The sequence below is a fragment of the Lichenostomus cassidix genome, chromosome 8, assembly GCF_008360975.1.
Source record: "Lichenostomus cassidix isolate B80296 chromosome 8, HeHo_3.0, whole genome shotgun sequence".
NCBI lineage: Eukaryota > Metazoa > Chordata > Aves > Passeriformes > Meliphagidae > Lichenostomus > Lichenostomus cassidix.
The window spans coordinates 19,667,998-19,690,562 of record NC_139489.1 but is presented as its reverse complement, the minus strand read 5'-3'; the positions used below and the strand labels follow the sequence as shown (position 1 = coordinate 19,690,562).

Here is a 22,565-nt window from a genome sequence, read left to right as displayed (position 1 = left end):
CTGAGCCTCTGCTTGCAGTCTGGTGTCTGCTAACCTGGCTGATCACTGACTGATGCATTTGTTCATGGGGGGAAAAAATGAAAAGCCAAACTTCTTCAACTGAATTGGAATAGTGAAGCTGGCAATCTTTCCTCTCGGGAAATGGGGACAAGGATGATGCTTTAGGGCTGAACTGGAAAGAGGAAAGATTAATACTTGGAAACAAAAGGAAATGTTGCAGTAAATTTGGGTTGATCTTCATTTGTGTTACATCTTTGGTTTGCAGAAGTTGTTCTATTGAGATTGAATGATTTTGTCCTGAAATAGATAGACTATTCCATACATGGGCTTGCTGGGTCCAACAGGTGGAGAAGAGAGTCCTGTTTTCTGAAAGTGTGTTTCCCAATGGGAGAGTGCCGTTGATCCTACTGAAATGAATGTGTCTTGGTTTGAAAGACAGGTGTCTGCCAAGAGAGGTTGAACCCTCCCCTAGAGCAGAGAATGTGATTTTTCTTTCCCTCCCTCCGAATTATTTAATTTTGTAAATCAAGGGCTTTCAGGCAAAGGTATGGGAAAAAAGGAATATCAGTTCTTTACTAGTATCTATAAACAAGCAATAACAATAATAGCAACCACAACTAGAATCAGAAAACCAATAGCAGATGACTTGTGAGCTGCTGAACTTTCTCCCGTGTGGTGTAATCACGGTTGCAAGCAGCAGGGGCGCTGTTGAGCTCCTGGCCGGGCAGGGCAGGTGCGTTGGCTCCCGAGCGGCTGTAGGTGGCGCTGTGGCGCAGGGTCAGGTCAGCCTCAGGCAGCTGGATGATGGCGGACAGGCTGAAGAGCAGGCAGCCAGGCAGCTCGGAGCGGCAGAAAGCAGGGAGACAGGATCAGGCACTGGCTCCCTCCCGGCTAGCAGCGAGGTAGCAAGGATTTCTACAGTCACAGCAGACGCCGCGGTCTTGTGCGGCAGAGGGCAGGGGCAGGCAGCAGAGGCAGCCGGACTCTCCCGGCAGCAGCTGCGGGGAAAACGCCGCCCGGGGAAAACGCGCCCTTCCCAGTGGGAAGAAAAAGTTGAATCAAAGCTCACCCAGCCAGAAGAAAAGAAAAACAGGGCACAGTTGGATTTTCCACTGTAGCAGCTGGAAAGCAAAGAGAGAGCACCCTCTCCTCTCAGCATCCGAACCACGAGAGAGCGTTCCCAGGGCTGGCTCTTCTCTTACCGTGCCCTGCCCAAAGCCGAGCTTTTGTCTTTTACAAAAGACTTGATCGCTCTAAACATCTAACTATTTGTTGCTTAGTAACAGGAATGGGAAGAAATTCTCAACCCCCGACAGAATGTCACACTTGACTTGGTGTGACAGAAATCATGTTCTCCAGTTGTACTGGCTGCCCAGCACTTGTAGCAGGCAATGGTAGGATTTTAACAGTAACTAATTTGAGTGTAAACAGTTGATTTCAAAATTAATTGGATTCTATGATCATTTTTCCAACATTTTAAAATCTTGGTACTAAATGAAAGGCATTCAGCACCTTAACATCTATTTTCTGGAAGCCAGTTTTATCACTTAGCATATTGTTTTGGTCAGGATGTGTAATGTGGGTAAATAAAGGAACATAAGTATATTGAAAATGATGATAGATTCAGCTTAAATAATTAGTGTGTCAGTTTTTTAGTAACTGTAGTGGGAAGTGTCAGTAAAACTAAATGTCTATATAGAAGTCAGCAGATGTTCATACCAGCCAGACCAGTTTTTCTAGGATTTGTCTTTTCATTTCTCTTTTAAGTATTACACATATTGTTTGATATGTTGTACAATTAAGATAAAAAGAGCATTGCCTTCTATGATAGTGACTAGAGAAATAATTAATTAATTTATATTAGTAACGTGTGTTTCCATTATTAGGATCAGTTCTTTAAATAGCCTGATCTAAAACAGAGAGAACAAACCTAGCATAACTCCTGGAGTAATTTCAAATTATTCTGAAATTATTTCTAACATTATATGCCCAACTTTATGACTGCTGTGCACAATTATTGTTGTAAATGTGGAGATTATTCTTTCATTTGGATTCCATAATAAAAGAATTAAAATTATATGATTAATCAAGATACACTGGTCAATACTGACAGCTTTAAAAGTGTTTTAAGCATTTGATTAAGTTATCCAATGAGAGGTGTGTTGAACTTAGGGTTTCAGCATCAGTGCTGTGTCAATACATGGTCAAGAATTGTCTTATTTGAGCTAACGACAGAACTGCAACAGAAATTTATTTTCATTTAATTGGCAAGTGCTGGAATTTGGAGAAGGAGTGGAATTTGGAGAAGGACTGGAATAATTAACTAAACATCTTAAGTAGAAGTTAACTCATCTAGAGAATGACTTGGGTTTTTCTCAGATCTTTTGGACTTGAATAGAAGAGGATTTTCTATTAAACGTGGTCAGATGCCTGAAGGAACTCATTATCCATCTAGTATTGTATCGCATACGATAGCAGGGGACAAAATCTGTTCTCATTATGTTTTCATCACTACAGTTTGGAAAGCATATATCTCGTGCTTCTCTGCATAAAGCCATCAAGTATTTTAAAATGTTAATGGATCTTAATGAGGATAATTTCATATAACCTTTTTGGGGTTTCTTTGAAAATTAACAATTGTGTTCTTTAGATGACTTGGATCGTTCACTTTGGTGAGTGACTTATAATGAGCATACTGCTACTAATATCCCTTTATTTCTTCATACTGTTACAAGCAAGATTTCAGATATTGACAGAAATCAGCATCCTTGCCAGGTGGTGAAAATTACTTTCTGCTCCCTGTTTGTCTCCCTCACTAGAGATCTTAGAATTTGAGTTTGGTAAATTTGCACATTGCTCTTTTATTCCTTTGATATTTGAAGGCTTGATCACCTTTCAGATAGAGGAAGAATAAGCAATTTCTCTGAATGTATTTGCTATTCTAGTAGATTAGGCCCTATGAATATCTGATCTTCTGTGCTTTCCCCATTTGGACATGATTCTAAACAAGAGTGTCACATTCCCTGTCTGTTTCTTCTGCTGCTGAGATAGACTCGCATTTTCTATCAAGTAAAATACTATACATTGATGCTGTTATGTATATGAATATCAAACTCTCATCACCTGTCTCTTTGCTTCCAAAAGGTTTTCCAAGGGAAATAGAAAAACTGATGGAAATCATGATGAAAAGGCTTTTGATTCTTTTCTCTGCTGTTTTATCTCTGGCAGTGTGTCTTTGCTGTTTGCTTTGAATGCACATTTTTGAGCACAAAATATCACATGAAGTGTTAACATTTGGTAGAATCTTGTAAATTTAATCTGGTTTTCACGTGGGATGTGGAAATCAATAGAAAAATATATCTGTGTTTACCTAAAGCATTTTAACATCAAATAACAAAGGTCTATTGATATGGCAAATGCAGGACAAATTCAATAAGAAATACAAAAAGGTATCATAGGGATTTGAAAACATTCTCATGTTGCACAATGTCGTGTTAAATCATATTTCATAATGGGAGAATAATGCAATGATAACTGCAGATGACGTCCCAGAGGGTAGGTGATTTGGGAACAAGTATTGGCAGGACTGTCTTGTCAATACTATTTTGTTCTACTGCCAATTCTGGAAAGAAAATATAAGCCAGGTTAAGAAGCATGCATGATTGTTATTTGGTAAAGGGATCTTTTGCTGTATACAGAAAGTTATAACTCTTGTTCCATGGTACCAAGCTTACAGTTGCTTCATTTCTGGGTCTAGTAGAATTGCTGTAGAAAATTACAGAATGATCATGTTGTTCCATTGCAATAGCTTCATTTCTCTGTTGATTGGAGTGACTTAAGTTGTTGCTTATATGTATCCTAAGGATTCACAGATATGAAAGGTGAAGATAAGTTGTACAACAGGGGCAAATGAGACCTTAAGTCTATTACATGGGGTTTTTCCCGATTAATTAGTAGAAAAACACTAAAAGAATTGCCAGAATTATTTATTTGATTACTTTAACTGGTTTTTCCCTGCAAAATTTCTTTAGAGTCTTTTCATATCCTAGCCAGTGCCATTAATTCACTATCATATTTAAACTTTGCTGATGCCTAAATCTTCCTCCTTCATTCTTGAGATGTTCTCTTGCAAATATATGTGTGTTCAGTTACCCACTTGGGCAGCGAGGACTATAAAACTGTAACTTATCCATAAAATGGAATTAAATTATTTTGTGAAGATGCTTGGAATAAGCATGGTTCGCTTGGATCCAAGCTGGGAACAAAACTATCCATCATTCGTGGAATTCTTTGCTCTTTTTACTTGCTTTGTTTGCTGTAGTTTTTTGTTTGGTTATACTGAACTGTGCCATTGATAGAGAAAATGAGTTTCAGTATTGAGCAGCTTTGTTTCTAGCAGTCAGTACAACAGCAACAATAATTAGAATCTCATACTATGCAATACCAATAATTTCACGTGTTCCCAAAGTGCTTCAGTAAGTTTAGATTTGGATTAGTTCAGCTCTTCTTGGATAAAACTCTCACAAAGATAAAATAATCCTTACTTGTTTAAGACAAAAAAAAGTAAGCATATCTTATTCAGATGGGAACTTAGAGAAGAATTTATTTCCTCATTTAAAATTGAAGTATGATATTGTTTCTACTGCACATACTCTAAAAATGACACAGAAAATTTTTAATGATCATGGGAGTGCACACTTTGATTTGATGCCTTTTCCAACAGCAGAGCCTTTCTGCTGCACTGACTGTCTGTCCTAGCTAGGGGACACCTGTCTGCTTTGCTCCTGGGAACAGAGAGGGCTGCAGAGATGGCTGTGATGCAGTATCTTATGCTTCAGTCTTTTAAATGAGCGATATAAAAATCTAGACAGAGGTTAAGCATCAACTTTTAAATACAGATGGGCAAGCAGGTATGGATCAGGCTGAGAAGTGAATTAGCAGCAAAAGCACCAAAGGGTGCTTAAGTATGAAGAGGAGATGCCAACCCAAAATTTGGCTGATTTATAACAAATATCAAGACTTTCTAAAGCTTTAAATAGATTATTTTTCAACTTCTGACTCTTTCAGAGATGGAGACTGTACAACTGCAGTACAGATCCACATCTTGACCTGCTATTATTTCCTTAGGAGCCTTTTATTTGAACACAGCATCCTTCAACCATTCAAGAGAAGACCTTCAACTTTGCTTCTACTCATAGCAGAGGTTATGCTGAGAATACTTTTGATATCACTTCTTTTCTTCTAGGGATGCTTCTCGAATATATATGCTTCCAGTTTCCTTGGAGACTGACACGCAGTCAGCACAATGGCTCTACAGCACCTGTAAATCAAACTTCAAAAGGAGACACTGTCCTTGTTAGAGGAAATGGTATGCATGGTGGGGAAAGTGGAGAGTTTTGCTTTCCACTTGTCTTCCAGAGAATAAGATGGCTGTAGTGCTATAGAGAGATTGAGATTTTGTCATATGGTGAAGGCTGGGTGGACTGTGTAGCAGAATTCAGACTGCCTGGAGATTTTATCAAAATATAACATTGGACTGCATTTAATTTGTAGAGAAGAAGGCCTTGTTTTGCAAATGGATTTGTGAATGTAGTAGTTACAGAGATAATTGATATATGAATCATTAAGGGTTTAGATGTGATAAGATACATTAGTAATTCTGATAAGCTTGAGCATCTTTTTAGCAAATTCTTTTATTACAGATCCTGTAATCTTCATGTATCCCTTTTATGTAGCCTTCCTTCATGAAGAGATAGGGCCAGTACACTGTGAGATGTTTGGGTTTGTTTTCTACAATTCAAACACTTTATCTTTCTCCTCTGTCCTTTGCAGTGTGGTTAAGGGATATGTCCTAATGGTTTCCTATTCCTTTCCCTTATGTCAATGTTTTAAAATGTTATTAGTTTTGGCAGTTATAAATTTGGTCAACATTTAACATCCCAGCTCTCACACAGAAACAAAATTAAAGGACATATTTGCTTTTAGATTAGCTACCGATTCAAAAAGGGCTGAAAATAAATAATTGGAGACTCAGCTTGGGAACAGGTGGTATACTACATGTGAGGCAAAAAGGTTTCCCATTGGAACAGACACGTGGGAGCTCAGGTGAACAACACTTGGTCAATAACAATGATACATATAATCCTTATTATTCCCACTTTAGAACGAGTATGGTTATTGCCAATGTCAACATCCAAATTTCCTGTGACTTCACTTTCCGTGTCAAGTTTCTAGAGTAAATCCACAGCTAAAAATTGCCAGCAGTAGATACAAACAATTTAACAAACATATCAAATGTCCTTCACAGTCTGAGCAAATTTTAAGAGCATGATGCTCAAATATTTGATTAGATAGTGCTGTGGGCTGTTCATGTGCTGAGCCTGCTGACTGAGATCCTTGTGACTGCTTACCCTTTGCTTTGTAAGGGAGGGAGACAAGGGAGCCCCAAGGTGAGAGTAAATGGTTATTGCAGCTTTTCATGGCATTTCCAAGTGAAAACAGAGTCAACTAGTGTGTGATTTTATAATCCATAGCTTCAAAATCTGGTATATTAACACCTACAACAATGAGTAAAGCTACAATTGAATGGCATTTGATCAGCTATGTTGCACAGCTATAGGGTAATCCTAATTCTTGTGTTGTTTTCTGCAGTCTCCCAAAATTCTTCAGTACTGTTAGGACATGGCCATCTTTTCTTTGCTCTCTCAGGCCTCCATCAGCTACTCTTTAAAGTCTTCCAGGAGTTTTGCAGAATGAATCCACTGAGAGGCTTTATCATGTCTGCATGATGATGTTGCACATCAGCAGATTGGTTTAATCCTAATTTTGCATTTCCTCCCGCCCCCTGCAGTTTTCAAAACGCTTTACTGGCACTGGGTGTGAGTATCAGATCTTTTCTTAGCAGGTCAGCTTTACCTCGATTTGTAGGCTAGCAGCAGTCTGGCTGGAGAGCTTTGGGCAGTAATTCTCACAATAGCCATGTTGCCTGTGAATTATGTGAAATGCATTGTGATTTTTAATGTAATGCTAAAGACCATCCATGGCTCTCTTTTACAGAGAAGACTACACTTCCAGTCTACCAATACATACTCTGCATCTCCTCTGACATGGTTTGGCGGCACCTGAGCATAGATGACATGGCAGATGTACATCTGAGCAGATGCTTGGTAAGATCCTTTAAAGACCCTTGGATGAAAGCAGCAAGGAAAAAAATCCATGACTCCAGAAAAGCTCAAACATCTTATTACCTTCTTGCAGGCCCAAGACGAGGCAGTAGCAGAAGGTAGGATATAATCAGATTAATGATTTCTCAGCCTGACTTAAGACTGATTAATGGCAGCCATTCTTGCCTCACAAGAGCAACATCCAAAGCACAGCTCAGCCCCCACTGAATCACCAAGCTGTCCCTTCTCAATTACTCTCTGGGTGTCATTCAGTCCTACATACTTATTTCCACTATAATTTTATTTTTGTCATTGGTTGCTACAACACTCAGTGTGCGTGCACACACTGTTGCTAAGAACGCTGCTATGTGACACTTGCCAGCACTCTGCAAGGAAGAAATTAAGGTATTCATCACAAAATATATATTTGGTAAGTCATTGACGTAGGCTGAAAACACAGAGCCCCAAACACATCTTGTCTATTAGAGTCAAATAAGGGCTAACTGATGGTTTGGAGAACCTGTTATGAGTGGTGCACTGATGAAATGCAAAAAGCCCTCAAGAAATTATTTGTATCACCCTCTGTGCCCTGGTTTTGTAGCTACATGCATCTGGACTATTTCTGAACTTGTATGCATGCTCTTAGCCTTCAGAATGACAACTTCTATTATTTCCCTCCAACTTTTTAAGTTGTTAGGTATGAAAATCATTTGCACGTTATAGCACACATGAAACTCTTTAAAGCACTTTAATTAAATGTTCAACATAAAAGGGTCTTGCCTTCTCTTCATGTACAGGCTAAACTCTCATTAGGATTAATAGAACTTAAATGTGTTCAATGAAGAGAAAATGGGACCACAGTTTGTAGGGGGAAAACTTGAAAGAAAATAAGATTCTTAATTATAAAGAAGATTTACATTAATACATGTTACAGATATGCCACAAAAGGAAAATCTGAAACTCCAAGTTTGTAGTAAGTACACAAATTATTTTAAATTAAGTACTTAGACAGTAGTAGACTGTTTCTAATTTTTTATTTTTCACGTATTCATGTATTTTTTAGTATCCACAGATCTTATCTAGATGTAGTCTGTGTTGTATGTAGTGCTGTATAAATATGTACTGAAATTACTGACCCAAAGATATTGAAGTATTAATTTTATTTGTAGCCCAAGCCAAACCTATTGTCTACAACGCTGAGTTCCTACGAAAGTATTTGCTATTGATTACTTAGAAGCTTCAGTGAAACATTAAATAAACTAATTTTCTTTACTGGGTCTGGTTATGAGAGTTAACCACTAGCATTGGTCCCTTTTTATTAATTAGCATCCCTAATGTGCCCTTGGATAATCATGTATAGAGGAAATAGAATCTGTCACTTAGCTCAAGTCAAAGTTGACAGAGTAAATCTAGGTATTATAATTGTTAGATAAATGGATGCTTTTATTCCTACAATTTTTCAACTGTATCTGGCCAGAAAAAAAGGCATTTTTTTTCTCATTTTACTGAAAACTAGCTGAGCAGGACTAATTGACAAATGATTTCAAGAGTAAAGAAAATTTGGAGTATATATTCCAGGATGTAAGAAAATAAAATTCTGGTCCTGAATCAGGAGTTTCTGCCATTTGAAAAGATTCTTCCATGATTGGAATCAAAATTTTGTAGTGATAGAATATTTCTAAACAGTAAAAAATAATTTTCAATAGGTGATGAATACAATGACAGTTTACTTCTAGAGTACAGGATCCCTTTACTATTTAATATCTTATACAGCAGCGATTCTTTAACGTTTCAGATGCAAATGTTTTATTGCTGCTATGGTTACTGTTGTCAATTGTGAGTATCTCTATGCTGACTTGTATGATCCATGACAGGACATCAAACCTGGACTCATAATCTATATGAAGTAATGTATTTCTTAGCCACAAAATTTACCACGATGGGAAATAATTATATGATTCCACTTTGATTTTTGTATTAAAGATTTGTGGGGTAGGTTGATTCTCTTGGTGTGGCTTAATAGCTAATATCAAGTGTGTGGAATGCAAATCAGTGTGCATTTCTGAGTAGGGAGCATTGACTCTCTGGACACCCTGAGGAGGCACCAGAGCTCTTGGGGACAACTTGCAGGGACAGGACAGGGACAGCCTGTGCTCCTGGGCCAGGTCATGAGTGACAGACCGAGGGCTCTGTAGTGGTGCAAGGCTGGCAGTAGCAGCAGCAAAGGGGAAACTTTAGCACTTTTCTTTAGCAATTGCGCCCTATTGCAAGGTTGGAACTCATCTGCCTGACTGCTGGACTGGGTCCAAAGGAAGAGGAAGCCTTCAGAGGCCATATGTTCAGTTTTGAAAAAATACCAGGTCAACAATTGCTGAGTTATTCCTGTTTATGTCTCACAGCCTTCTAGAGCGCTTGACATGTCTGGGTGACTCTTGCATGACTTCAGCTACCACATTTGATAAGCCAAGCAGAAACTCACAGTTAAAATCTCCCTTCCTACACTGCAGCCACTTTGTGCTTTTTGTTGCATCTATTGGGATGCAGTTTCTTTTAAGCTCTTTTGTATCTCCTATAACTGTCTGACAAGGTGGTTGTACTTAGGGTGATGCTGGTGCCACATACTAGCTATTGGACTCCTCCACTTATCCTCTACATCCTGCCCTGTTTCCACTTCTTATAGCAAGAAGTTGTAAAAGTAGCAACTGAGAGTCATTTTAGCAATTCTGATCTACCATGCAAGTCATACTAAACCAGCAATATGATACACCTTAAATTCTCCTGTTTCTTTGTGGATTATAGAGCTGGGACAGAGCACCAGAACAACAAAAAGAAGCTTTCTTTACAGCCAGCCACCAGCTCAGTTGGCAGCAGGGATATGTCTCACTTGATCATTGAAGCCAGCAATGACTGGGGTCCATTTCTGAACAGCTCTGTCCTGCATAAAACCTATTTCTGTTTTTCAAAAGGTTTCAATATTAGACATGAAAAAAATGTTAAGAGAGAAAAAGGGTTCTCATTAAAAGTGTTCATAGAACTGAAGTTCTAAAGTATTTGTATTCATGCTCTCCCTGCTGCTGGCTGTTCTCGAGAATCAGGACAAGCTAATTTGCTCACTGTTTGCTGGAGACAGAAAGTAATATAAGTAAAGTAGGAAGTTACAAAGCACATTGCCGACCTGCAACCAATTCAAACAATTTTTGCAAATTGTTTATGCTATTATTCCCAATGCCAATTAATTGAACTGCAAAATTCTTGTTGATGCTGGTGTAACTAATGTTTTCCCCTCCAGGTATGTGTCTGATGGTGTTGTGAGCCTTGGCCATTGCTTTTTGAGGTCTTATTTCTTTGGATGAGTCACACATTTATTTAGTATCCTTTTGGAACTTCTTCCTCTAACTGAGCAGGTTTGGTTTAAACAGATGTATAGATGGTGAAGAGCAAGTTAAACTACTGACTTTTATTTTAATAAATTTGGCCTAAATACTTGGAGTTTAAAGATTTCCTTTCAGTACCATGTGGTTAATGAATCTATATAGCTGTCAGTATTCTGCATAGCTACTGAAATCAAGCTGACTTGCTTTTAAAAGAGAACATTTCAAAAAAATGAATCAGAGGATGAACAAATAAAAAAGGATTTAAAAACATTTTTCTAGCAAATGGGTTCATGACTAGAGAGAATCAGAACAGAGAGGGCTTTTATACTTTTACAAAAAACCCCAGCATTTAAATCATAGGTATAAACAAAACAAGTTGAAATTAAAAATTAAAATAAAATTTAAAAAAGAAAAAAGAAAAAGGAATTGAGGGTGGTCAGTAAAGACAAAGTATTATCTAATCCTCTTGATCTTGTAGGATAGCTACTGGTGCAGGCAAGCGTGATTTCTACCCTCTTTGCTAAGCAGCAATTGCAGAGTTAATTAGTCTCCAGTGTTAGCAAGTGGGTGGCATTTACTTTTATAATAATAGGTCTGTCTCTGAAGTGGAGATAGCACAGGTCATGATTGTGTACCTTATCTTTTGAGGCAGGAACAGTAAAGACTCTGTAAATGGGTTTAAGCAGAAAGTTAACTAAAAGCGTTTTGGTGTGTCCCAAGAATGTCGTTTGTTCTAATTATAGAATGGCAAATATCAAGTAGAAGGGATGCTATGCTGGGTTGGTGTTGGTGACTCAGTGTTCACTATTCACTGCAGAGCAGGCTGTCAGAAAGTGCTACTTTTCTGACTCATTGCTTCTTGTAAATGAAGAAAGAAACATGAACTGTATTCATATTATATTCATAAGTGCCATGTTATTTAATTCTAACAGTGTTTGGAGCATTTGCTCAGCTACTGAGCCCTTTGAAGTGTTAGGCCCTTGCTTAGTAGTAACAGTAGTAATGCCTAACAAAGTTATGGCATTTTCGGTATAAATGTGGGCTCCAGTGCCAATGCTTAAGCAATAATAACAATAATAGCAAAGGTAGTGGCTTATTATAACAGAAATGAAATCTCATTTTTGGCTCTATTACATGAGTTGCAAACAAACAGAGAAGCACATACACAAACATTAAAGAGAGTTTAATAGAGGACTTGTCATAAAAATAATTCTAATCTGATCCCCTTCTGAAAGCTTGTCTAATTAAATAGAAAAAAACAAACTGGTAACCCTGTGAAAAAATAAAGCATTAAATATTATTCTTCCTGAGGAATGATTCTGAAGAAATTTAGTTGTTATTTAATTTCCTTTTTACATCAGAAAAAGAGTTGTTATTCTGTGATAGTGATTTTTTATGATGTTATGTAAACTATTAATATATATTTTTGGCTTTATACACAAAAGTATTATTTCAGTGTTTACTCACATCTAGGAGATGTTGAGCAAGACAAGACACATCACCTACATGAAGTAATGGATAATTCTAAGCTTCTTCAAAGGACCATCTGACCCTTTTAATATCAAACTGTTCCAAACTGTTTTGCAGAGTCATACTAAAGTAACAGGGAAATTTTTCCTCTGATTATAGAAACTACTGATAATTTTATCATAAAGCTATTGTAGATATTGTATTGAATTCCATTTAATACGCCTTTTGAAAACTGGCTAATTTTTTACATCGGGGTTTTAAACAAAACAGCTGTGTTAACTAATTGTATATTTTGTTGAAGGAACAGTCAATGCTGAGTTTTAAGTGATATACATTTCTCTAAACTTTCCCTTGAGAGCAGTTGTATCAGATCTTGTTGATTTTTTTTTTCCTAGGCAATGCTCTGTTATTTGTGTCCAAATTTTACAGTACTGTCCATAATAGCCACTATGCTGGAAGATCTCTTTGGAAGACGTCTCTGTAACAAATCTGTAAGCAATTTATTTCATTTTGTAAATCGAATGTATAGAAGGAAACTGCAGAGCAGATGGAAGAAATGCTATTACAGATTTGCAAACAGTGCGATCAAAGACATAGCTAGTTAGCGCCTGGCAAGATTTTGGCTATGTTTTTTTGTCATTTGAGAGATCTCTTGTTGAGGATGGATGAAGTGCTTATAAAAGTGAGATTAGCACCAGCATATATAAATTATTTTTTTGTTTTGTTGTTTATTGTCCATTACATCCTACTGAAGTTGAGTGTATTGGTTTGGTAACATAACATATTTAAAATACAGACAACTCAGTGAATGGAGCCATTCAGCTGGCTGTTTGCTACTACTGAAGATGGGGCTCTAAGGACCTATGGTCTATTTTTTCCTTTGCTTTATTATTCCTCTGGTTGTAAATTGGGCTCAACGCTTCACATTTCAGAGGCTGATATTCAGAGCTTCCCTTTCTGAACTGTGGATGGTTGGATTTAAATGTGGGTAGTGCAAATGTGTATATGCACATATCCATAGATATTTATATTTACAAAAAAAAAAGGGAAGCTGTATTTTAGGCTAAGGCAAGACTAGCATGTTGAAAAGAACCTCAAAGATACTATAAATTTCTCTTAAATTGTTACAATCTCATTAAGACTTAATGCACATTTTTAAAAGTGCTGTTGAACTTTCAAAACTGACTCTGCTCAATTCCTAGTTGGTAACTTTAATATACAATTCTTACTCTACAATTAAGGCATATTTTTAGTTTCTAGTTTCCAGGATCTCTAGGGCCACTTTAGAACAACAAATTCAGTTGTATTATTTTGTTTTTATCGATTATTATCAGTAATCAACATATGCCTGTTTACCTGTGGAGCTTCATTGTCTTATGGTCCCAGTCACCTTTTATCAGTCTGTTCTCTTTAATGAAGAAACAAAGAAGTAATTAACAGTGATTTAGGATGAATCATTACACAGATCATACATGCAGACACACACACACAGAAGCTGACTCTCAGCAGCTCTGGTTTGACAGACACAAAGGCAATAATGCATCGCAACAATCAGCAATTTCAGGCTTACCAGGCACGTATGACAGATAAGTTGATCCCAATTTTTAACAAATCCAGGGAAAGCTTAACAAGTATTTTGATGGTGTTGGATCAAAGCAGAGAGAAAATTCGCAATATGTGAGCAGTTAACTTCTGTGTAATTTTATTGTCAGTGATTCAGTCATGAATCATACAGTAATTTAATGTTTAGAAATAATACACTGTGTGCTATCACCTTAACAAGCATAGCATTCCATGGTGCTGTGCAGTATTTTGTCTAAGGTAAAGTTATGGTGTATTTGTTGTGTATTTTGAGATTGCAGTCTGTGTGTTTAACACTGAGGTTTGAGTGTATAATAGAGCAAATAGGCTTTATTTTTCTTTTTAGCAGTAATTTCAGTTCCTTTTTCTCTGCTGTGCTTATGATGATTCTACTGAAAAGAATGACAAACTGGTGGCACCACAGTATGATGATAGACTGGAGGCTGATATAAGATGCCTGAAGTACTGGGTTGTGGTAGCCAAACAATTTAAGAAACATGCTGCTGGCCAAGGGCATTTATGAATGTGCAACCTGGGAGTCTGATTTTTTTTTAAATGAATTGTGACTATGCTATAAGTTAAGTGAATTTGTGCTTGTGGATGAAAACTGTTCCTACACAACTAGAAAAAAGCTGAAATTCAGTTCATAAAAGCTGATTTTTATGTATAGATCCCAGACCATAGAACTGTGTAAATATTGCACTGACTGTTAAGTATTCTTAAATGTACAGAAGATGCAGAGTGGTGGTTTTGTTCTGACCTCTTCTCCGAACTCTTAAGCATAATCTGTAGGTTTACTGCAGAACCTGAAATCTTTTCCCATTTGCAATGGAGTTTCTTCAAGGAAAAATGAAGAGTATATGGCAGATTGAGAAGAAATTGACATCAGGAAACTGGTTGTTCTTTTCAGTTTGATTTTATGGGTTATTTTTACAGTGTTAATAACTAAAAATTGAAAGTGGGCTCAAAACTAATTCTAGGTCTTCTGTTATTGAGAAGTTAAGTTTTTGTTTTGGTACTGGTGCTGTTTGGGATGGGAACCAAAGTTGCATTGATGTGCTAATAGGGTTATTTTCTGAGGAAAGATCTCCAGTATATATTTGAGTTTGCTCTTTTTTCATGTGTGATTTTTGAAGGCAGCAACTCTGTGTTTGTGTGCTGTTCCAAAACACCAGGAATTCAGCATTTTCTGCTGTATGTAACATAAAGGATTCTTTTTTTTTTTATTTTAAATTGTAGTGCCTCAAGTGGTTCTTGTTATGGATACATTCTCTTCTCATCTTATGTCCAATCCCCTCATAATAAAAATACGCTGGCAAGAACCTACTCCCTCAGAGAAGAGAAAATAGCATCAGGTCTGTGAATTTCCCTGTGGTTCTGGAGTTTGGCTGTTCCTGTCAAAGTGTTAGGATATGATGATAACAGGATAAACCCCTCAGAGATGTTAAAACTATATCAAATTGATGTAAGAGTTTTGTACAACATGTAGTTTCCAACAAGTCCTTCACATCGTTTTTTCTTTATGCATGTTTTCCTTGTAGAAGAAACACGTTTCCAGTCTCAGCTCTGGTACTGATGTGTTGCTTAGCAAGGAGCTGTGGCACTGAACCTTGTTCCACCCAGGGGCTGGCAGTGCTGGAAGCACAGGGCACAATATGTCAGTGTGCTTGTGGATTCAGCCAAGGGACCCTAAGGAAAGGGAGATCAAGGCGAAGATAAAAAGAAATCAAACAGCAGATCTTTACCAAGAAGGCTTGGAAATCCCAGTGCTGCAGCCTACAGCTGGCTCTGGGCAGGGCTGGCAGCACACAGCTGGGGAGGTCACTCTGAGCACCTGGACACTGCAGGTGCCACAGGATGTCTGTCCATCCCCTCCCTGTTCCAGGGCTTCCCACTGCACAGCTTCCCTCCTAAGGCACTGGGGCAAGGGCTGTGCTTCATGGCCCCTCACAGCTTCAGTGCACAAGAGGGCTTGCTGCCAGTTAGCACCTGCTGAAGTCAGCCTCAAGGAGAGCCTCTATTGCCTAGGAAAGCCTGCAAAACAATTTACCTCAACAGTGGCAGAGTTCTCCCCCTTCTTCCCCCTCCCCACCCCAGTTTTCATGTGAAAGAGAAAAATTTAAATATTGAGTATGCTTTTTAAGACATTAGTGGTATAAATCACATGAATATGCTGACTGACTCTATTACCTCATTTTCAATACAAATCTCTTAGAGTCCCAGAGGACACATTTCTGCTTTAATCTCTCAGTAATCAAGAAAAAATATATATTTTACAAGCGTTCACAGATAAACACCTAGATTGAACTGTAATTTGCATGTTAGTACCTGAATGTGTTGTTTCTGACTTTAATGACTTAGTTTTATGCTATTATTGTAGTTGTGTTTGGAGTATTTTATCAATAATTTTCCATCAATATTTTAATCAATATTTTTATCAATATTATATTGAAATTGATGAGGCCTTGCTGGTACTTTGTCAATGAAGCCTTTCCACTTTATGGTAATAACCATTGACCTGTGAATTCCTGAGAGTAAAGAATACAGAAAAGGCTCTACTAGACTTTTGTCAACAGCTCTTGTAAGGGTTTTGGACTAGATCACCTTGTCTGACCATTATAGCTTCACTGGTTTTAATTGTGCTGCTTTGACCTGGATAGTCTGGGATTTTCTTTTTTCTTTTTTTTTTTTTTTTCTCTGAATAAAAACATCGCAGTGATATCTTAAACAGGTGGATTTTGATTACCCTTCTGGTGATGCTAACAGCTTGCAGGAGGTCAGCTGTCAGAGCAGTGGACTGCTCGGGTAGAGGCAGCAGAATTCACTTTCACAGCTGTTTGCAGCTAGCAGGGAGAAAGAAATGATTTTAGCCAGAGGTAATGCAAGGCAGAAGGCTAATGGCTATCTATTCCTCAGCACGAATACTGAAGGTGTGTATTACTGTGCTGATTGCTCAAAAAATTCCCTCGCTCAAGTAAAACAACACAAATTTTGAATTAACTTCAGTAGAGTTTGGTTTATTGACCTATGGCTTTGGAAACTTTTTCTGCCTTTTCTGGCTTTTTAGAAATTCTCAAAGGAAAAGTCTATATCTGCAGCAGATATAATATAAATTTTAAATAACTATTACAACACAATTCTCTGTAACTGCAGACATGAATTTTGATGCTAATCTCTGAATATAATGAACTTCTGTCTGTTATTTTGCGCTGAGATTGATGCTTAGTTCCAGTATCCAGTAGGGCAGAAAAATAACTTATCAGCATTCATTAGATACATGAAACTCGGTGGAATATTTCCTATTGCCTATGAAAGTTGCTTTCTAAACTAGGAAAGGATGTATGAAAGGAGAGAAGGCAAAACAGAATTGAAATTGGATAAGGATCCTTTCACATAGGGGTTATTAGTTATCAAAAGCTATTCTTACATGATGGCTCACTGGTATTCTAAATTTAACACTATATGTGGGTGATCTCATCATTGCTTCTTACTTAATAATGTAACATCAGTCGCATCTCTTAGTTTTGCTGCTGGGATCTGGGTTTCTTAGTTGGGGCAGGTTTTGGGGGTTTCTTTGTCCAATTGTTCACCAAACAAAAGACACATTTTTTTTCAGGATTATATACTCAAATTTGGACCCTTTTCTTCACAAATCTTATGAGACGAGCTGGTCTGCAGAGGGAAAACACCTCAGGGAAGAGGATGAACAATCTTTCCTCTGCTCTTTGCCTCCCTGACGTAATGGCAGTGCCACATCAGTTTCTGGTTTGCTTCAGAGATGTTCAGAAGTACAGGTGAGCTGCCACTCCTCCTCTTGTTCTACAGTTGCACTTTGTTACAATTTGTTTTCACCTAGGGTGATTTGCTTCATCTGAGTCAGAATGGATTTTTTTGGTCTCAGTGGCAGGAGCTCAATGTCTTTTCCCTATATTTCCTCATAACAACACCAAGTTAATATTAGGTTGGACAATTGCAGCAATATAAAACTCATAATTGTTAAAAATCAAGAACAATTGAAAAACTGAAAATCAGATGCCAGAATTGTGAGACTTGTGATTTCATTTTCAGACTTTAACCCATGGTCCACATTTTCTTAAAGGTCAAGACCAAGAATTCTGTGTGTATTTCTAAAAGGTAGAGGTAGGATTTTGTTTCAAAACTGTAATATCTTGCAGACATCCAGCAAGTAACATCTATATTTTCTATAACAAATTTAAATATTTTCCGTAACATCTACACAATGACATCCTGACCTCTAAGCATCTCAGTGTCTGTCTTTCAAGAGCACAAGACTGACAGATCAAAAGAAGAAAATATATTATTATTTTGCAGGATACTACTTCAGTAATAGTTAAATAAGATTCCCTGTATTGATCTGGACATGAAAACAAACACCAAGATGGCTTTGTTAACTTAATTTATGAATTTAGTGTGTGAATTCAATTAACAGAGTCATAAACAAGCAGGGAAAGATTAGCTCACCCTCATTTCTAGGTTACAGATGGAGCCCAAAAAGGAGCCCCTTACAAAAGGAGCCCAGGTCTAGCACTGTTCTACAGACTTTACTGCAGATTTATTCCTGAATATTACTCTTCCAAAATATGTATTTGTAAAGAAATGCTTCACTAGAACATATGAAAATACATTGTTTTATCTATAAAGGTTTTCTTTGGTGTTTTAAAAAATTGTTTGTTTTATGTAAATTTTTAATGCAACTGAGCAGAACAAAATGAAACATCAGAATATTTTTGCTTTAAGGATAAACAAATTTGATATTCTGTTACGAATTTTCTGTAAAAGCAACTGAAATGAATGAGCATACGACTGTCACAGAAAGAAGTATTTTTATTCTTCTTTTAGTGCATATAAACCTCTGTAGAGCATATTTGTTATGTTTCAATGGCTCCAGTGCTTTGTATTTGGAGGGATTATTTCAGGGGAAAAATCCCATTTGAAGGGTTTTCTGATGTCAGGGATCATTGCCCAGTTAACTTGCTGTTGAAGAGAGCTTGTAGCATACCCAGGAATTCCATTCTAAGCCAAGAAGGAGAATTAGAATTTAAACGCAGTGATTCACAAAGTAAGAAATTTTACTTTTGCTATCATTTTTAGCTGATGTGTTTGTGGACAATTTTTGCAGAACAAAGTTTGGTCTAATGCATAAATCTAAATTACAAGGATTCAGATACTAATTACTAAGACCTACATTTGGACATGCTAAATATACATAAAATTAAAATAACCCTGGTGGTTCTTCATGATGTATTAAAATCTTACCTGGGGTATTGACGACTTACAAAAATAAATAAGAGATTGGGAGTAAAGGGAAGTATACACCATTTGCCCTTCTAAAGAAACCTTGAAGATATGGATTTGATTGACTAAATGTCATCATCTAGAAGGAATCCCATGTCTTTGTTTCCACTGTTGATATTTTTCTATTTCATTACCTGCTGTGGTGCAAACTAGAAAAATATGCACATTTTTTGCCTGGTACTCTACTTTTTGAATTTTGGCTGCACATTGAGCAGAGCTTTTCAATAAGCTATCCACAAAAACATTCAGCATGCCTGTCTAAGTGGTTACCACACACTTTGTTTGAGACACAGCAAGGTGTAAAAGTAAATTACATTATTGCTTCCCAGATGAAATTATTGCTTGGCAGATGGATTTTCTGGCATCTGCAAACTTCAACCCGACCAATCCTACAGTTTTCTGACTCCTAAGCAGCATTTATTTAATGAAAAAATATTAGCTTTTATCTGAATTTGAGTCACAAAACAATCATCTGCTGCTAGGACATTTTCAGCTCTGGAAACTATCACAGTATGGAATTGAGGGAAGAGGGAAACAGCACTTATAACGTTTTTCCTTGGACTATATTCTCACTAACTTTGTTTCTCAATAGATTCTTGCAAGTAAGAAGGGAAAAAAAAACCCCAAAACTCCACAATTAGAGCTAGATCCTCAACCAGTACCATCTGACGTTGCTCCTTCCTTTTGAACAGGCTTATTCTCTTTTGGCATAGAGATCTTTGGTTTTGTCTTATTTCCTTCTCATGGTATTAGCCAGTTTCTGGTTTCTCTGAAATGCTGACTCATCCACTGAATTAAGTTCAATAGAGTTATGCTTAAAGAAGGCTGTCAGCATGCTGTGCTGGTTATAAAGAGGAGAGGAATCCCAGCCCACAGTGCAACTGCTGTTGTGGAGCAGTGTCTGTGCCAGTCACTGTTGTGCACTCAGAATAAGCAGTGCAGCAATGAGAACAGTCAACCATCTCTTCAGAGTGGGTGATGGAGTCTGTGAATGTCTGTTCTGGTCAGTGGGCTGAAAATGTCTCTGAGTGGAATCTCTGCTCTGGTCTTGTCTCTGTGGTTCTTTTCTGCAGGCATCTGATCACTGCTAGCTCAGATATCCACCTGGATCTTGTTGGCTATTGTACTGCTTTGATTAAACCCCACAGTTTTCTGCAACAAATACACAGAGAGGTGCAATCATCAAACCCCTTCCCTCCAGCTGGCTGAACTGCTGTTCGCTCTTGGGTTTTTGGCCCAAGCCGGAAGTCAGGATGATTTCAGGAACCATAGCAAGATGCTTTCAAGTATCCTTTCCTCCCTCTTTCTCCCTCATTCTCTGATGCTTTCTTGCACTTGATGTACTTGAAAACATGTATTGGTATTTCATGCTGCTTAAACTGTTATTCTAAAAAAAAAGTCTTCCCTTCAATGCCTAAATATAGTGATTCTTAATTTCCTGTACCTTTAAATAATTTTCACATTGAAAGTTAAAAATTCCCCTAACAGTAAATGTATTATTTATTATGCCAGAGGAGCATTTTCTTTGCCCAGGACTTCCAAGCTCAGTTTTCACATAGAAGCACAGGGTTGGTGGCCACAATCATAGGCTAGCAATAGCCGTGAGGCCAGGCAGAGAGGAGAGGAATTTTCAGATTGCTTCACCAGCTTTCTCCTCGGTTTGCCTGTACCCCAGTATTTTGCAGCTGTTAATGCTTTTCATTTTATCCAAGAGATTTCACTAGCAAAAATCTTTAGTAGTGTCTATGATGAGAATTCTACATTTCCTCTATTTCTGATCCAATTCCTTTATCAAATACTGTGATACTTCAAAAGGTTGTTTTATGAAGTTTCTCTGTTGGTTATATGTTTTCAATCAAATGATGTAAGGAAATACTTCCTATAGGGTCAGATTGTTTGTGTCCATAACTGGGAAAAAAAAAATTCACAGTGCTGGTATCCCACTGTTCAGCTTATGATCAAGCAATCTTAATATTTCATTGTTGAATGCACTTTCATCTTCTAATTTTTGGACATTATTGTGGATGAGAATCATAGTCTGCTTCCTGTTTTTGGTAAATGTCAGACAATAACATTGGAAGAAAGTTCAAGATTCTTTGGTCCTGCTAGGAGATTTCTCAGCTCTTTCCTTTCTGAAGATTTGTGGCTAATTGGCAGTCTTTGAAACTGAAGTTTTGCAAATTGCAAACTAGGAGCTCATGTTTAAAAAGTGTAAAGTAGAACTCAACAAGCATTAGCAGAGTAAAAAGCTAGTGATTCAACTGCCAATGTGTCCAGGAATCTGTAAAATATATGATATGTTGGTAAGCAGGAGTCTAACTTTATAATACATAAAGGATCCTTGAACTGAAATTAATTTAAGGATCAAGGAGCTGAAGTGTGCACACTGATCCTATTTTCATTTAACCACCTGAAATTTTGTATGACTGATCTGAGAATCTTTGAAAAGTGAGACTTTCCAGAAGAACCCTTTTAAGGCATTTAAATGACTCTGAAAACCACAAAGTACTTTTGTAGAAGTATATCTGGGCATTTCATATTATTTAAAAACAGTTGTTACATTAAACCAGTTGCTGCAAAGTACAGAATGCAAACACAACTGGCACAAATAGTACATGTATTAGACTTGGTTTTTGTTGTACAGTCCTGCCTGTCTGTTAGCACTGAATCTGTTGTAGACTCCTGGCTGACAGAGCAAGACTTCATCTAAAACCTGCTTATTTAGTTGCATTGAATTTCTGTTCTGACCTGTTGAATAGCCCAGTCACATGGCAGAGATATTTAATGTGCTGCCTTCATCCTATCCCATTAAGCTGAAGATTTATGCTTAATCCAAACCTCAGATGGTTGGATGGATTTAAAAAATATAACTCTCCAGTCCTTATCTTTGCTGGTTTTGTTCTTTACATCTTACTTTGGTTTCTGGTAATCATTCTTCCACACACAGTTTGCACCTCTCTCCGGCTGCAGAAGAGTGGGATTCATTCTCCTGGAACCCACAGCACCAGCAGGCACAAAGACACTGCAGCTCAGAAAAAATGGAGATTGTGCTCCTTCAAAACAAAAAACAGTGATACTCTTTGCATCAATTCCTTCTTCAGAGAAGATCTTGTGGCTACTTAATGGTGGCCTAGGAGAAAAAAATCTCAGCTAGAGAGTACCAAAATTTTTAATTTAATTTGTTCTGTTTTAGTTTAGCCCTCCACTAAACAACCCTTTTCTCCAACAAGCCATTGTGTAGAGGTGAAATTTAATATCTGATATGAGAACAAGCACTGGTAATCTTGTGACGGCACATAAGATTAGGAACAATGAAGAGATTAATTTGATGAGGTTTGTTTATATCTTCTCTCTAAAACCTTTTCTGGGAAATTCTAAAGGTTTTTTAATCTATGATTAAATTCTAATATATCTCCCACTGGATTCCTACCTTGTATTTTCAGTTTACTTAAATAACATGTGTTTTATGGAAGTATTGTATTTCCATTTTTCTTTAACCTAAAAGATTTGTATTGAGTTGTCACTTTAGAGTGAAAATTTATTTTGATGACACTGATGCTACTTTTGCCAGTGTATGCCACTTCATAATTTGACTTTTGAAATATTTTACTTTCTTATGAAGACATTGTGAATGCTGTGACAGTGAGTCCCAATGACCTTG

The 22,565-nt window shown here is 37.3% G+C and overlaps 1 protein-coding gene across 5 annotated transcripts in view; it reads left to right on the top strand.

Moving 5' to 3' along the window:
* The window catches only part of LOC146433995 (uncharacterized), a 324,515-nt gene that overhangs the window by 281,465 nt on the left and 20,485 nt on the right, over positions 1-22,565 (top strand). For 2 of the 5 annotated variants that reach the window (XR_014853777.1, XM_085068246.1), the window contains exons 1-4: positions 5,127-5,368; positions 7,057-7,166; positions 7,258-7,282; positions 17,205-17,382. Coding sequence is in view for 1 of the 5 variants with exons in the window: in XM_085068246.1 (XP_084924372.1) it covers positions 5,248-5,368; positions 7,057-7,166; positions 7,258-7,282; positions 17,205-17,382 (434 nt within the window). In the remaining 4 variants the exon portion in view is untranslated. Of the gene's footprint in view, positions 1-5,126; positions 5,369-7,056; positions 7,167-7,257; positions 7,283-12,382; positions 12,499-17,204; positions 17,383-22,565 lie in introns of those variants that run through there. The other 3 variants (XR_014853778.1, XR_014853782.1, XR_014853783.1) reach the window with 2 other exon arrangements.